This window comes from Marmota monax, unplaced genomic scaffold (assembly GCF_021218885.2).
Source record: "Marmota monax isolate L192 unplaced genomic scaffold, Marmota_monax_Labrador192_F-V1.1 WCK01_AAM20220418_F8-fsc00002, whole genome shotgun sequence".
NCBI classification, from domain to species: domain Eukaryota; kingdom Metazoa; phylum Chordata; class Mammalia; order Rodentia; family Sciuridae; genus Marmota; species Marmota monax.
Window position 1 is genome coordinate 12010313 of NW_026693571.1, and position 17808 is coordinate 12028120.

The 17808-nt window shown below is 38.9% G+C and overlaps 1 protein-coding gene across 4 annotated transcripts in view; it reads right to left on the reverse strand.

Moving 5' to 3' along the window:
- Positions 1-12035, reverse strand: part of Npnt (nephronectin) — a 69646-nt gene extending 57611 nt beyond the window's left edge. The window contains exons 1-2 of one of the 4 annotated variants that reach the window (XM_046459203.2): positions 11687-12035; positions 9378-9478 (exon numbers count right to left, since the gene is read on the reverse strand). In XM_046459203.2, the coding sequence (XP_046315159.1) occupies positions 9378-9478; positions 11687-11757 (172 nt within the window). In that variant the 5' untranslated portion in view covers positions 11758-12035. The remainder of the gene's footprint in view (positions 1-9377; positions 9479-11686) is intronic. The other 3 variants (XM_046459204.2, XM_046459205.2, XM_046459206.2) reach the window with 3 other exon arrangements.
- Positions 12036-17808: the final 5773 nt, after the last annotated feature.

Below are 17808 nucleotides of genomic sequence, written 5' to 3' on the forward strand. Positions count from 1 at the left end.
TGGAGCTCAAGGAACACCTATCTGCACTCCATTTACAACATGTCTGGGTACCAACTCCATCAATTGCTGACTGATCTTTAAAATATATATTTAAAAAATAAAATAAGTAAAGACTGGCTTTTAACCTACTAAATAATACAGCAAACTTTAGGATCATTTTTAGTGACTCCAACTTGAAGTTGTCTAACTTGGAACTGTCTATACAAATCTCTATAATTTTTACCCTTCACAGCTAGAAATAAAAACTAGCCTTGCATGAACTGCACTTTTAAAGTAAGTGTCTCATCTCACTTTGGAGAAACTTCCATAAAATGACTTTTCAAATCCACCACTGGCTTCATGACAGGAATGTGACTGTGGCCCCTTCCATTCTATCACTCCCCACTCTGTGAAGGACTGTGTGAAAGTCTTTCAAAACTATGTATAGTAAAAGCCATGCTTTTTTCTCTGAAATAACAGTTTGCGGTTTTTTCCCCTAGTAAACAACATGAATTATTTAAGTAACAACACTTCCATTTTTCCTTTAGCTACTAGAGGCAAAGAGCCAAATTATAAGACATATTTAGTTTCCTATGGCTTACATTTCTGCAGTTTATTAATGCTCTTTCCAACATGTTTTATTTTAACCCTCTTATTCCCTTTAGTCCTTGTTAATTATTTTTATATTTTATTGCATGAAGTCCTAAAAGTTAATTTATACTTTTCCAAACAAGAAAAGACATAAAAACGAAATAAATAAACCAATTCTATTTATATTTCAAGGTATCTTCTAAAGAATCAAAAATAGAAAGTGACTGAACAGCAGGTTTCCACACTGCAATGTTAGCTGAGATTTATCCTTCTTTGAATCACATATTTTATGTAAGAAAATTTATAACAACAAAATGAAAGCTCTTCGGGGCTGGGATTGTGGCTTAGTGGCAGAGCACTTGCCTACCATGTGTGAGGCACTGGGTTCAATTCTCAGCATCACATATAAATAAATAAAATAAAGGTCCCTTGAAACTAAAAAAAATTTTTAAAAAATGAAAGCTCTTCAATTACTATACTAATATAAAGATAGGAGATCTCTGTAATTCTCCCTTATCAAATTACATTTAATGGTGATAATGATATACACATAGAAATGTTCAATGTAGTATATTTTATAAAAATACAATATTGAAAATCAGTTAGTGTACATAATCAGGATTATTATGGTACATCTTCATAATAGCATACTGTATAACCATTTAAAAGAATAAGTCAGTTTACATTAACTGATAAGAAATGATCCTTATATTAAAAAAATCAAGATACAGAATGGTTTTTACTTCATGCTATAATTTTATGAAAAGGGTAAACTTTGGAAATGTTTAGAATTATCTTCAAAAATTAATAGAAAATAGTGGTTTTTCTGATGGGAGTTGGAAATAGATGTTAGAAAAACAGGTAAGTAAGGCAGTCTTCTCTCTCTCACACACACTCTCTCTCTCTCTCTCTCTCTCTCTCTCTCAATATTTCTTTTAATTTTTTACTTAAACATGCATGTCTTCCTTTTTAAGAAGATGAGTTAAGTTGATAATTCAATGAAGACTAGAATAACTAATGGAAAAAAATATATGCCCCTACAATTTTAATTCACTTTTTAGGAATATTTTTGGTACAACAATGTCTGAACATTTTCTGCAATTCTTTTAATCACAATAGGATCTCCAAAAGTGGTACTCAGATGTCAGAATTCTACATACTCCTCCCTAATTGACAATGGTTTAGAAAAAAAATATACACCATATACATAAGTATATAAATTATGGCTAAAGTATGCAGATAATTAAAGATCAATGATTTAAGCAATTCCTAAGTGCATCTTTCCTAAAGGCAAATAAAAATCCACATCCATAAAATGCAGACAGAGCAATAGACAGGAAGCTATGGGGAGATCTGACAAATCTCACCACATTCTCCCAACATCAGCCAATTGCCACTGATCTGAGTGGAAACAGATGAAAAGTAGGAATAGTCAGAGGATTTTCTTAGGAAAGAGTAGGAATCAGAGCATCCTAAAAATCAAGCAATAGATTAGACTCTAAATATGGGTCTTCCAGAGCTGTGAGTCAATACTGGCATCCATTTTCTTTCCATTAAACTATTTACTACCAAGTAAAAAACCACTGTATACATCATTTGACTATATATATAAAAATTGCCCTGTAGAAATATTAGAATGCAGGCAGAACAACATTTTTTCAACATTACACTCAAGGTTATTTTAGATTCAAAGTAATATAAATGTCTTTCAATAAAAGATAGGTTAATAAATCATGTATAGTTATAAATGAAACACTATAAATCCATAAAAACTAAGGAGGCTTTTTTACATACAAATGATAAAGGAAGACCTTCAAGATGTTCCATTTAGAAAAAGAAACAAGGGACAGAACAGTATATAGTATGCTTTCATTTGTATAAAACAGGCAGGTGACAGGAAAAATATAGGAATCTACCCATAAATATTTAAAATATGTTTTAAAGATACACAAAAATACTTGTCAATACTTATTTCTCTAAGGGTGGGTTTTTGAGGAAATGAGTGCATCTTCTCTTACAAAATAAATTAATATTTTAGAAAGATAGATGGGAAAAAGTTTAAACCTATACAAAATTGTCAGGAAAAGACAGAAGTGCCTGATTGTGGTAGAGGGTATAGTAATGGGATTTAGGCCACTAGAGCCATTCTTTCTAGCCCTTTCTTTTCTCCCACAACAACAAAGGTCCAATCCTGTGCTGAATCTTTCTTACTGTAGCATGCTGCAGGGAGTCACTCAATATCACTGTCACCTGAAAACCATATGGTTGGTTCAGCTGATCCAGAATGCATAAAATATGAGTTCTACAGATAAAAAGCACCAAATAGAAATGTTGGATATTCTACTTGCTTCAGGAGGATGGGTGGGTGGGGAAGTTGATCAAAACTTTCTAAGTAGCAGACAGAGAATGTTGTTTTGGAAATAGGAAGTGCCTCCTTGGTCCTGGTTTGTACCAGCATGGGCACTTTCAAACAGCACATCCCTGGGGCAGGAACATTAAGGCAGATCCAGCTGCTGAAACTGCAGAGACTAGGGTGCTTCCTTTTCTTTGCCCTGGTCTTTCAGTTTGGGAGGTACTAAATTCTAATCCATAAAGATTAAGACTGCCCAGATTAACTGTATGAGGGGATCTCAGGAAATCAGTGGATCTTAATAGTATTATTATACAGATCAGTTCTAATCGGGGAAAAGAGTGAAAGAATAAAGTGATTTCTGTGAAAAACTTAACTTTGAAGACTACATACACTCAAAAGTTACCTGTATGAAAAGGTCAAGCTTCTTCAACACAGCTTTTAGTTTGGAATCTGCATTCCAAGACCACTCGAAGTTATTCAAAATACATGGTGTTCTTAAACAACCTTTCAAGGGAAGTGGTAGTTAAATAAACTTGGTCAAAAGCCTTACTTCCTAGGGATTTGGGGATTCAGGTTGAGTGCTGAAAGTAATTACAAAATTATCCACTGCCTTGTTTTTATTCCCATCTCAAAAAAAAAAAAAAAATCTGCATTTCTTACCGAAAAATTCTAAGGGGAAGCTAATAAATGCAGAACAGTGAACCATGCTCAGGTTCCCTAAGATGGACTGAGAACCCTGCTATTGGGCCCAAATGTCTCAGAAATGCTCAAACAAATGGAATACAAATGGCTGATATGGCTCTGAAAGGTCGATCCCACTCCCAGACTCCCAGTTACATCTGGGGTACCTAAGATTGACAGGTATAAAAATATTTCTTTAGGTGTAAAGCACTAATTCCTGTTCAATACAAGTTGCTCTAGTTGTTAACTATAAGTAGAAAGGCACTCATTAGGAGTAACCTCTGTGTGGGGGGAAGCCACATGTGGCCTTCTAAGATGATACCGAAATTTCTAATTTAAGAGCTGGCAGGTATATATTTCAAAGGTAGAACTCTTGTCTAGTATGTGTGCAAGACTCTGGTTTCCATTGCCAGCACAGGGAGAAGTAAAATCTAATTTATTTTTAATTATTTTTTTTAAAAGTTCAAAATGTAAATAATAAAAAAGATATAATTTATCTAATTTTGAAACTAGGGATGGGAAGTCAATGACCAGAGTAGGGAGCAAAGATTAACAAAGCATCTTCCTTTTACAAGACTGAATTTCTAAACTGGGATGCAAGTAAGAAATTAAATGTGACATTTAAATATTTCATTTACTTTAAAAAATCACTCTGCTTAAACTAATAATAGTTTTTTTCATTAGAAATGCAGAAATAATTCAATAATTTGCTCATCATTCTTTCCAATATTCATAGTAATTATGTTATCCACCTAAAATTACTTGACAACCCAAAATAGTTTCAAAATGAATTACTATTTCACAGTCCCTATGTTTCATGAATCTATGTTTAGCTAAAGCTGATAACAATCTAAATTTTCACTTCATATGGCATTTGTACAGTTGTAGCCTTTATTAAATTTGGGGATGAAACAGGAGGAAATGAGGTTCAGAACTAAAAAAGCAAAGTGAACTGTAGGTGTTGGTTTTATATCTTCTCAAAATCCCTAGCAGAAATATATAACAAAACACCTGCATTTTTCCTGGTCTTTAACGATAAATGAGATAAAACCATTTTATTCATACTATTTCCTTCAGAAACCACAAAATGTTCACTGACAGCCAAAGAACTCAGAAATTAAATAGCTTTGTTGAACCTAGAACTAGTGGTTTTTCTTTGCAACTCTAGAAAGTGTTTTCAACAACAACAACAACAAAATACTACTGTCATAAGCCACACACATAAGGCAAAATCTCCAAGCAAAGAGAAAGTCAACCATACAGGAAAACAGCATCTAGATCCTACATGTTCTTTTTTGCCATTAGGAAGTTCTCAGATGGAGTTTAGATCTATAATGTACCTTGGAAATATACTTGTACAACAAGAAAACTGTAGCTAAAAAGTGTTACCTAGCTAATCGGGGACAAAAGTCTAAGCTTGAACTTAGGTGTCCCAAATTATCTAGTAAAGAATTGTTTCCACAGCATACACAGCTTTCTAAAATAAAACATACAAGCCCCTGAGAAATCTCTATTACAGAACTATCCACATAGTAGGGAAAGAGAAACAGTTAACATAATTAAAATGAAATGTGCCATTAAGATTATGGAAAAGTCAAAGAACCAAATAACTACAAAGCAAGAAACAGAAGTATTTTGTGACAATTTCTGAGTGATTAAGGTGCTGTGTGTTGTCAACATGTAATAATAAATGTATAGAAATAATAAAAAACCTTGATATTATAAAGAGCAACATTAACATTCAATAAAAGGAAAGCCCATGACAATTAGAAAATCAAATTTTGAATTTTGGGTATGCAAGAGATCTATTTATGAGTCAAGAACAGAAAACAAAGAATCAAAGAATAGAAAGAAGTCAAGAATATGAGCTAAAAAGGAATTATGAAAATACAACCTTCCTATTTCTGGAATGGATCATGCTTTCCCAGCAGGGCAGGAATGTTGGGACAGAATATTGGGTGGTACAGGCAGGAAGCAGGAGAACATATTCTGTGTCCATTTGGGTAGCACCTCTGATCCATCCTTCCTTAGAGGGAAGGAATGGAAATTCCCCAGTTGAATGTGGCTTTGTGGCTTGACATAGTAAGCCAGAAGGGGTGGTTTACCAACTAGAGCAACCTACAGTATTAGTCTTTTCAAAGACGTCCATGGAAAGGAGGATAGTAAGTAAAAATGAAATGCGTCCTGTTTTGTGTAGATGTGTATATCTGACCTGCATGACTATTGGGCCAAATGTCTCACAAATGTGCAACCAAATGGAATAAACATTCACAAAACTATCACTGCACTAGGGCATAAGGTCTAATAAATAATATAATAAGGGTACTACTTTCCCACCCATTTGTGTACACATATAAGAAATAACTGAGAGGTTCTGAGCATGGGTGGGAATAGTCCCTTTTGCTTTAAAAAAAAAAAAATTTTTTTTTTTTGAGACAGGGTTGCTAAGGCTGGTTTTGAAATTGTGATCCTCCTGTCTCACTCAGCCTCCCAAACTGCTAGGATTACAGGTGTATACCACCAAGCCTTGCCGCTACACTGTTTGGAAAAAAATTTCCAAAGTGAGTCATGAGAAGGAAAGAGAACCAGGGCACTTTTGATGAGGAAGAGAAATTGCTCCTCATGGAAAAGAATGTTGAAATTATCTAGGGGTCAAAAAGCCAAAAGTATTTTTTTAATTAAATTTCCTAAAAGCTGTTTGGAATTTTTTAAAATAGACAATCCATTACTAAATTTAATTGTTACAGAATAGCAGACATTTTCCTTGAATAAATGTTGTAATAAGCTTATAATTTCATAATGGTTTTCTTCGAAAACCAATCAGAAATATTCCATTCATCCCAGCCTCTTTTTAGTGCCGACCTACCCTTTCAGCTGACCTCTTGCCCCCACATTCCTCTACCTGTTTATATCCAAACAAAGATAGGCAGAACTCTGAATTGACACTTAGACCATCTAAGATTCTGGAAACAAAATACACAGGAAAATGCATCTCTGGATTTATTTGTACAACCTTGCCATCCTCAATGTAAATGGTAAAGAACAATTTGGACCTTTTTAATTTAAAGAATTTTATTTTATTGAAACAGAGAACTTTGCAAGGATTTTTAATTTGCGCAGCATAAATGCAAAAAAAATGCATATATCATGTCTAACAAATGAAGACTCTGACTGCACAGATGTCCCTCCACAACATTGTTTTCAGTAGCAGTGTTTCTTTACATTTAACTTTACTGAATACATACGTGGTCTGTACTCAGTGCCAAAGATAGTTTTAAGTACTGTACAAATTATAACTCTTTCAAACCTTGGGATGGTCCTTGAGGTTATATACAACTTTGGATTCACTTTAGAGATAAGGAAAATAAAGCACAGAAAAGTTGAATTACTTGTCCAAGGCTACATAGCTAAGAAGAGGTAGAACTGGAAATGAAATCCAGGCAACCTAGCAACAGTGTGCAAGTCCCTCTGCATCACTCTGGCTTTCAAACGTTTACCAAATGAAAACAAACTGATTTTGCAAAATTATCTTATACATTTTTCTAGCATTACCATTTCAATAATTAACTCATACCATGTTGCAGTTTTCTCAGGATCTTAAGGAATAACAAGAGGGAAAAGACAAGTAGTATCAAATACTATATTTGACAACTTATCATACTTGAAAGAACAAAATAAAGGTATAAAAACAATAAAAGTGTCCTGTATCTGATAGGAAAGCTCCTATGTAGACAGTAAAACCCTAGAAAAGCTCTTGAATGGTTGTTTTATAATGCTTCTATAATTCTGAATGGTCTCTGCACTCATTCAGATTCAGAATTACCAAGCTAGCACATATTGAACAAAATTTGATTACTCTATAGAGAAAAAAAGAAAAAACTGCTCCTAGAGATGCTTCCTGGGGAATTCCATATCAACGAACCTCTTAGAGATCTGAGAAGTGTTCTGCTTGGAATTCTTTTAGCACACCTGGCAGAGAGCCTGCGTGCTCCAATTGGCTGCCTTTGGGAAGGTGCACTCCACTGCCGTCCAGGGAATTCTGCCAAAGCAGGCTTGTCCTGGGTGGGGTTGGGAGATTGCGTGAACCTCAAGGCATTTCAACATTTGATTTGGGAGTTTCCTGCAAATTACAGCAGCAAAGAAGGAAGACACTGTCTCAATTCCTGCAAAGAGACTAACCATTTTTGTTTGGGAGGGTTATGTTTATGTATTGGGCCAACAGAAGGATCCTCTCTTTACCCTTTGGTTATTACAGCCTGGTGGTTCCTCAGATTCCACACCTGTTGGCCTCCAGCTGTGTAAATACTTCTGACACACTGATATAATTGGCAGAAGCCTAAATTCCATCAGGTATTATCCTTCTTTTTGACCATTTACCCTTCAAAACTGAACAGACTAATCAGTAGGGACACCTGAGCTTTGCCTAGTTCTTTCATTTACTGGAAATTGGAGTTACCACTATTTCCCTTTAACAGGAGGCAATGGACCATCTGTGCAAAGGGTCTACACAGAGGCTTGCACATAGTAGGTAGACAAGAATTATTCCCTTCACCTCATTCCTGATTAGAGACAATAGGCTATGTATGCAATTAGAATCAACCTTTAACTCTCATTTCCCCTCCTTCACAAAGTTAAGGTAAACATCACAAGCATTCTTAAAAGTTTAAAGATGGGCTGGGATTGTGGCTCAGCAGTAAAGCACTTGCCTAGAAGGGGCAGTACCGGGGTTCGATTCTCAGCACCACATAAAAATTAAAAAAAAAAAAAAAGGCATTGTGTTGTGTCCATCTACAAAAAAGATTCTCTCTCTCTCTCTTAAAAAAAAAAAAAGTTTAAAGAGCTGAAGGAAGTTCTGCCTTTCCTGAAATTAAATTTACCTGAATCTTCACATTGCCAATCCATCTCTAAGACAGGCTCCTCCACTACCTGTCTCAACAATCTTACTCTATTCATCTAAGCTGCTTCTTTGTTAGTGTCTATGTCCTAATGTGAAACTCAACTTGGTTCCCATCATTTCACCAGATGTATAAATCTAGTACCCTAAAGATGCTTCAGAAGTTTATTTCATCTTTTGGAGTTTGTTTGACTGTTCTGCAGGAAGACTGGGATAAAATTTTGAGATCCAGATCTAGGTAAAATTGGAAACAAAGTTCTAATTTTTTTGTGATATAGCTCTGACTTTTACCATTAATATATCCACTTTTTTTTTGGGGGGGGGAGACAGAAATCAGTGTTCTGATTTAATATTTTTTTACATGAGGTTGATTTGCAGAACTTACAAATAATGCCTTTTCAGAGTTTTTTTTTTTTCCTGATCATATTGGGTGGTCTGCTTAAAGCATTGTCAATACAACTTCTCTTCAAAAAAGATTTATGAATGGGCTACTTTACACAACAGTTATGGTGAGGATTACAGTTATGGTACTCTAAGATTATGAGTTTATTTAGTGTAAATACAGTCTAGACTCATTATCTTACCCCATCTCAAAACCTGGAACAAAGAATGGTATAAGCTTGTTGAAAACATAGGAGGTGGAGTATATTGGGGACAAATGCTAAAATGAACGTCTTAGATGGCTCCCCATGAAAAACAAAGCTTCTTAATATAGGTGGTTCAGGTTGGAAAGGTACAGAATAACCAATTGGATACTGTATCTGAAAACCCATGTCAGAACTGCATAGCCAAGACTTGCTCAGAAATTATCAGCTCTCCGATATGTGGAGTGAAGCACTGAATGATGGTATAAAGCCCACCTCCCAGCCTGATACTCACGTTGGCACTGTCCCCAGGACTGGCGAGCCCAGCCCCAGCAGCAGTCAATCCTCCCACCATAACGACATAGGCCAATAGATGACACTATTTGCCTGGGCCACCTACCAAACAAACAAACAAAAAATATAAATAAACAAAGACACTTTTAAAACTAATTCCCTCTTTGTTATTGTTTTAGATCACATCCACAATTTTCTAAAATTTATGCCTACAGAAATTTAAGGATAAAACACCTTCACAGAAATAGTTCTGCTATGGTCCAATTTCAATCCTCTGACAGTTAAACACACACACCCTCACCAAGTACACAGGGATAGTGTATAAAGGGGGAGAAGATCCTTTCTTAACTAGAAAGAGCACTAGCTAAAACCAAGAATCCTCAAGGCTGCCATTCACAGGGTGGTTTTTGAAGCTTGAAATAAAACAGATTCCTCAAAGACTCACACCTGTTATGGGGGCAGGGAGCCAGTTTTGACTGATTCATTGTAAACTAAAAAAAAAATATTAAATAATGTAAGACATGTCAAAGAAAGAATTTTTACTATATGAATGGCAGATGTGGGAAGTGCAGAAAGAGGAGAGTCCTCAAAAATCAAAAGCAACAGGGCTCTTTTGGAGATATAACTGGAAAAAGAAAAAGAAAAAAAATTGTACTAGAAAAAAAGTCTAAACAAAACCAAGGAGAGTTTAAGGTGTATTTGACATCTCAAGTACCTTATGGCTTGAAACTTGCCTGTGTCAACAACTCATATTATTTTCCTCTCCAAGGTAAATAATACCTAAAGAAAGTATACAATTTCAGGATACAGATTTATTCACTAGATCACACTTGGATATGTTATTTGCTAAATTGTTCCCTTAAGTGACTTTTTCCTCTAGGAAGATTAACGTTTTAATTGGCTTTTTTAGACATCTTTTAAGAGCTACATTAATATTTTGTGTGCCTAACACATGGTGTATTTTTTGTTGTAAATGTGTGTACAAGGAATGCACACCATACACAAATGCAGGCAAAAAAAATGCTTTAAAAATAAAAAGGCTTAACCTCTGGTTGCTACTCACTTTTCCTTAAACTCTCCTTAGCTTTTCAATTTCCTTTGCTTTACCTGCCCTTTCTACCCCCAGGCCCAAAGTACAAAATAACCCCCGACTTTCTATTTCCTCCATCCAGGTGGTAAACAAGCTTTTCTCAGCGCTCCACTGGAAAGCCAATCAATCGTGCGATTGATTCGTTCCGAGATTGCAGGTAAAACAGGTGCGGCATCTTCAGGGCTGCCAGAGACACACAGAGGTGGGTGGGGAAAGGGGGGCGCTTTAGGAGGGCGACTGGATGGCGGAGTGGCCCAGGGCAAAACCTCTCCACCAGCAGCCATCAGTGCTCAAGGTGATCTGGCCTGTAATCTCGAGGAGGTGAAGGGACAGAGCACGCCCTCCTAACCGACACTCACACTCTTGTCACTCCCTCTCACGCACACCAGAGAGGATCCCGCGGCCTGGGAAACGGCAGGGCGCTGCGCGCTGCAACCGAAGGACCCGCTGAGTGACAGCGGAGACTGATCCCTGGGTTGTTGGAACCTGTCAGAGCACGCAGCAGTCTGGCTCGCCGGAGGTCTCAGGAGCAGTGCGGTGTGAGCTCTCGCCGCCTCCCCCCTACACACACACACACACACACACACACACACACGAATACACACACACACGCGCGCATACCCAGGCATAGGCACACACGCACACTCATTAGTAGCATCTCACTGTGTCTTTATTTTGAGACCCCTCCCTGGAGAAGACCAAGTGGGAAGACAAACAGGTCCTGGTAACCCAGTCGCTTCTTCTCCCCGCAGTCTTTGTGTGGATAGCCCTGGCAGCTCCGAGCTGTGATTTCATTCTGGTCACCTGAAACTTTCCCCACTGAAGCGTCGTGTAAATCCTGAGCGAGTTCCCGGGTCAAGGGATGTCCCAGGCGTCACCTCTACTTAAAGGCGAAACCGCGCCCTCAAGCTGTGATCCTAGTTTCCAGCCTCTCTTCTCCCCCAGTCCCAATTCCCGAGCCCTGAGCGGGGGTGAGCCGCTCGCCCAGCCGCGAAACCACCCTCTAGGAGCCGGGACTCGAACCCGGCGCGACCTCTCCAGTCCCTGGCAGGCCCTCGGAGAGGCTCCACGACTATACTCCCGAGAACCTGTGCGGTGGCCCAACTTCTGGGCCAGAGAGTAGCTTCTCTCGCTGCGTAAACCCCACGGGGAGTGGAGCCCCAGAACTGTGAGTGTGAAATTAGCGCGGGAAGGAGAGGGCGCCCCGGGGCCCAACTCACCTCCCGTCGAACTCGGCAGCCGTCTGCAGGTAGAGCGAGGACAGGAGCACCAGCGCCAGGGGGAAATTCATGTTGGGCGGCGAGTCCCGGGAGTGAGAGTCGCCGAGCGCCGGGAACAGGTTGAGGTTGCTGGGCGCGGGGGAAAGGCGCAGTCTCCTCCTCAGCTCCCCAGAGAAACTGCAAGTCGCGGGAACCCCCTACCGCCTCCGCCTCGGCTCCTGCTGCCACTCTGGAAGGAGAGAGGCGCGACGCGCAGCCGGAGCAGGTCTGCAGCGCGGCTCCGGGAGCCCCCTCCGGCTCCCTCCCCGCGAGGGGAGGCGCTGCAGGGGGAGCTGCACCGCTCACAGGGAGGGGCGCTTGGGGCGGGAGGGGCGCGTGCGCCTGACTCCCAGCGCTCCCAGCTTCGGCACAGGGTGGGGGCTCTCTGCCCCTCCCAGGGGCCCAGCAGCTCCTGCGGCTCCGGGGCTCGTATTCTATGGGAAGCCAGCGTCTCTACTTGGCGGGCCAATGGGGCGAGCCCGAGGCTGGTAGAAAAGTTGCAACCCTGGCCTGGGAGAGAAAAATAGGGTGCTCATCAGGGAAGGGTGAGCAGGGAAGAAAAAGGGGTCCGAGGCGTAGGTGCACGCCCCGCGGGTTTCGCCCGAACAGGTGGTGACCGCAGTGAAGAACCATAGCTTTCACCGGAGGGCAAAGAAGCCCGAGATGAGAAAGGTTTGTGGGGTGGAGCTGAGCAGTGTCTGCATTCAGTGAAACCACAGCAGGACTTGGACAAATTAGCGAAGGCAAACTCTAGGAGTTTGCTTCTCCCGCAGAATTGGCAAAGGCATATATATATAATTTTTAACCAGCAGAAGGAAATGTTTGACTCTCCAGTCGAATTTTGAAGAAATGTGCAGACATGTTTCTATCTCCTCCAGCTCAACTCGGAGCACGTTAGAATACGGCTGCCCCTCTAGGGGCAAATGCCCGCCAGAAAGAGAGGGCCATTACTACTTAATCTTGTGGTGTCTCATCTTGCGGGATCCTTTAGAAACCATTTTAAGTAATCATTACTCTGTGGTTTCAGAGTAAAAAAGTTCTTACTAAAGGACTATGTTCAAATGAAAACACATGATTATCCTAAAAGGCACGTTAAAACATAAGTCTGATCAAATCACTCATCTTTTCTAACCGTACCCCAAATGGCTTCTCCTGTCTCTTCCCCAAGCACAAGGCCTCTTTGTCTTTCTAGCACATTCGAGGCATGCCCTCTCCTTGGGCCATTGACTGTTTCCTCTGCATAAACGAGATAACTGCATACATGGCTCACATCCTCACTTCCTTCAGTCTTTGTTCAAATGCCCCCTCTCTGAGGCGGCCATCAGTAACCACTCTCGAAAATTGAAACTTGCTTTCTCCTGATGCCCCCTACCCTATTTTTGTCTTTTCTTCATACTATTCGTTTTCTATTTACTGAATAAGTTGCTTATTTCTTGTTTGTTTACCCCACCCCCACCCTCTCCCGCAAGAATGAAAGCTCTACAAGGGCAGGTATCTTTGTTTAGTGCTTAGATCAGTATCTGGCACATAGTTGGTGTTCATGAATGTTTGTTGAATGAATTTATGAATTTCTTATATTACAAGCCCTCCCCCTTTCTTTTTGAGGTTTCTGCAACTTCAAATTGTTAATGGAAACTTCTGTGGCAGAATGACCTTACTACCCTGATCTCTCCATGTGTGTAAAAACAGGAATTTTCTGCAAGAAAAGGAAAAATAAATGGTTCCAACTTAAACTGACTCTTTGATTTCCAAGTTGTTTTCTGTTAGCAAAACAAGTTTCTATTTTAATCTCAGGAAATATCCATGCCAATTCAGATTTGGGACATTATTTTAGGCAAACAGCTTGGTGTCATCCATTTCAGATCCTTCTAATGAAGTCCAAAAATGTAAAAGTCAAAATATTTTTTCTGTGGAAAGTCAGATTTTTGTAAGTGTAATGTAGGCTTGGTTCCAGGCTCCACTGGCTACTCCTTAGCTGTTTTCTTTGTTTATTGGTTCCTGCATTAAATTTACAAATAAACTCCACTAGAACAATGGACGATTAGGAGGAAAGAGGTCAACCTACAGGCTAAAAACCTGGAGATAGAAGGGAAAGTGGAAGAGTAGATAGGTGAAAACTGGATTAGTATTTCAGCAGAAGTGTAATGCCCCATCTGCATACTTCTTCTCTCCACCCTAGCAGTTTATTTTTTTGGCCTGGCAATTACTCCATCTTCCTTCTTCATTTGGGCAATTCCCACTTATCCTTTTGATTGAAGCTGATACTTATCCAGGATTTTTCTTTCTTTTTTTTCTTCTTTTTTTTTTTTTTTTGTACTAGTGATTAAACCTAGGGATGCTTTACCACTGAACGACATCTTCAACCCTTTTTATTTTTTATTTTAAGTTGATTAGGGCCTTGCTAAGTTGCTGAGGCTGACTTTAAACCTACCATTCTCCTGCCTTAGCCTCCCTAGCCACTGGGATTATAAGCGTGTACCCGGTTTACCTAGGACCATTTCTAACATTTTATTTGGTTAACTCCTGTAGTACATACTTCCTACAGTACATTCCACACTGTCTACCACTAGGGGGCCCTGGAGCGACATTAGTCTAACCAATAGGAGGACAAGGGCAGCTTCTATATCCTTTGTGCCCAGGTCACTGACTGGCACAAAGCTTAAATGCAATAAATATTAAATGGAGTGGATTGAATTGAACTGAACTATGTCTGGTAAACTTTAGCTTCTTCCTTGAGTAAGCAGTAACTAATTATGTTAGTCTTTGTTGAATCAGAATAAGGAGACCTCTAAAGGACTTCCAAAGTCTAACGAGTTATTTTGTTGCGGTGATGACCACCAGTGATCATTCAAAACCAGAGGTGGAGAACCCATGGAATTGTCATTTCACTACTCAGTCTGTTGGGTTTTTTTTTGTTGTTGTTATTGTTGTTGTTTTTCAATGCTGGGGATTGAACCCAAGTTCTCACACACACTACCACTGATCTACATACCCAACCCTTCTATCTCAGTCTTAAAACAAACAAGGAAGAATGAGATCAAGTTGGGCATGGTGGTGCACACCTTTAATCCCAGAAACTCCGGAGGTTAAGGCAAGAGAATTGCAAGTTCCAGGCCATCCTCAACAAATTACCAGTACCCTAAGCAACTCAATGAGAACCTGTCTCAGAATTAAAAAATAGAAAAGACTGGCATGTAGTTAGTACCAAAAAAAAAAAAAAAGAATGAGGTCAAATGTCTAACTTTTAGTAATGACTGAATTTAGCAAGTAGGACAAACTTTAGTTTTCTGTCACATAATGACACCTTGCAAGTAGTAATCCCAATTTTCTCATTCACAAATAATTTTCTGTCATTTGTTATGAGTTAGGATAGAAAAAAACAAGAAATATGTGAAAGGAGACATAAAAGAAGGCCAAGGAAATGAGATTTTAATTCAGAAGTTCTGCTTGTCTAGGCTTGTCATTCCCTAGACCAGTCTCTTTCCCAAGTCTGTTACTCCCAAATTCCTGGGAAATTCATAGATTTACCTGAGCATTATTAATTAGCCCCCATTAAATAGATTAAGTAAGAGATGACATTTTTAAAAACCTATAATTTAGGGGACTTTTCAGCACTATCTAACCATCAGATAATAAAGACCACACATATCAGCCTAAGGAAATTGACCACCATATATGGTCTTGAGATCACCAGACTGATATCTTTCCTAAATACTTTTCCATACCCACTCATTACCAAGTTTTCTTTAAAGGATTTGGGAACCCCCAAAAGGCATCTCTTACTCTTGAGATAGACCACATTCTCCCTTGAATGTATATTCTTTGCCTCTCTCTCTCTCTCTCTCTCTCTCTCTCTCTCTCTATATATATATATATATATATATATATATATGTATATATATATATGAATGACAGCAGAAGGCATTACAATTCTTATTACATATATAGAGTACAATTTTTCATATCTCTGGTTGTATACATAGTATATTCACACCAATTCGTGTCTTCATACCTGTACTTTGAATAATAATGATCATCACATTCATCCATCATTAATTACCCCTGCCCCCTTCCTTCCTTCCCCTCCAACCCCTCTGCCCTATCTAGAGTTCGTCTATTCTTCCCATGCTCCTACTCCTATCCCACTATGAATCAGCTTCCATATATATATATATATATAAAACATTCGGCATTTGGTTTTTTGGGATTGGCTAACTTCACTTAGCATTATCTTCTCAACTCCATCCATTTACCTGCAAATGCCATGATTTTATTCTCTTTTATTGCTGAGTAATATTCCATTGTGTATATATGCCACTTTTTTTTATCCATTCATCTATTGAAGGGCATCTAGGTTGGTTCCATAGTTTAGCTATTATGAATTGTGCTGCTATAAACATTGATGTGGCTGTGTCCCTGTAGTATGCTGTTTTTAAGTCCTTTGGGTATAGGCTGAGGAAAGGAATAGCTGGGTCAAATGAATCAATAAATGGGATGAACTCAAACTAAAAAGTTTCTTCTCAGCAAAAGAAACAATTTGTGAGGTGAATAGACAGCCTACATCGTGGGAGCAAATCTTTACGCCTCATACATCAGATAGAGCACTAATCACTAGGGTACATAAAGAACTCAAAAAGCTAGACATCAAAAACAAAACAAAACAGTAACCCAATCAATAAATGGGCCAAGGACCTGAAGAAACACTTCTCAGAAGATGATGTACAATCAATCAACAAACACATGAAAAAATGTTCATCATCACTAGCAATTAGAGAAATGCAAATCAAAACCACTCTAAGATTTAATCTCACTCCAGTCAGAATGGCAGCTATTATGCATACAAACAACAATATGTGTTGGTGAGGATGTGGGGAAAAAGGTACACTCATACATTGCTGGTGGGACTGCAAATTGGTGCAGTCATTATGGAAAGCAGTATGGAGATTCCTTGGAAAAATAGGAATCTCTCTCTTAAGAGTGCCTCCATTCTCCCTTGACTGTGGATCTACTTTCTCAAATAAATCTCTGTCTGTACCCCTGACTGGCATGTGCTGAAATTCTTTTCTGTCACTTAACTCAGGGACTCTGTTGTCCTGAGTCGAGTTCTCCCTTCTCTCCAGGAACTTCTTAGACTCTTCTCCCACGACAGTTATAGGGTGATATGGATAAATAATAAAATAGGATCAAACAAAACTCACTTCAAACATTTAGAGATTAGAAGATTGTATTTAGCTTTTTTTTCAATAAACATTTATTAGGAGCCTATGATATGCCAGTCATTTTTAGATACTAAGATTTTAGCTAGGAACAAAGTAAAGTCCTGCTCAGAAGGAGCTTATATTCCAATGAGAAAAAAAAATAGTGCTATGAAAAGAAGAAAAAAGTATAAGGAGAGCATAAAGGGAGGTTAAGGAGATAGGAAGTGGTGAGGGGGTGCTTTCAGATGGAGTGGTTTGCTCACTTCTGGAGGGGTGACACTTAAGCAGTAACTGGATGAAGTGGGGCCCAAGTGGGGTCTAGGCAGAAGGTAGAGCAAGATGCATTTTCTCCAGCAAGTTCTGAGATGACTTTTTGTAGTCAGTGCCTATAAACTGTTCAACAAGCTATTGTTAGCACCACCCCACATGCAGTATAGTGACACAGGCACAAGATTACTTCTTTGAAAAAAAAAAAAAAACCTCCTGTTAAGAGAAGAATACACACAGCAATTCTGACTCTCAGCTGGAAAAATTATAGAGACTTTGCTCTGGCAGTGGAGAAAGTACTTTGGTCAGACAATAAGTTCACACTGGCTTCTCGAAAAGGGGTTACTTTGTAATCTTTCTTAGCCACATCAGAAATGACTGTACAAGTATATGTCCTCCTTGAGGGCTGTTTGTCACTTACAACCCTTTTTCTCTTGGCACCAATTTGAAGGCCCAAGTGTTGCTTAAAGGAACTAACAAGAGACAGACATTTTCAGAACAGACTCGTGGTTTCTGTGGCAACTAGATTTCCTTAAAACCTTAAAAAGCCTTTGATCTAATTGCTTCTAGTTAGTTTCTTGTGCAAATAACCACAATCAAAGTCTTTTCTAGTTCTTA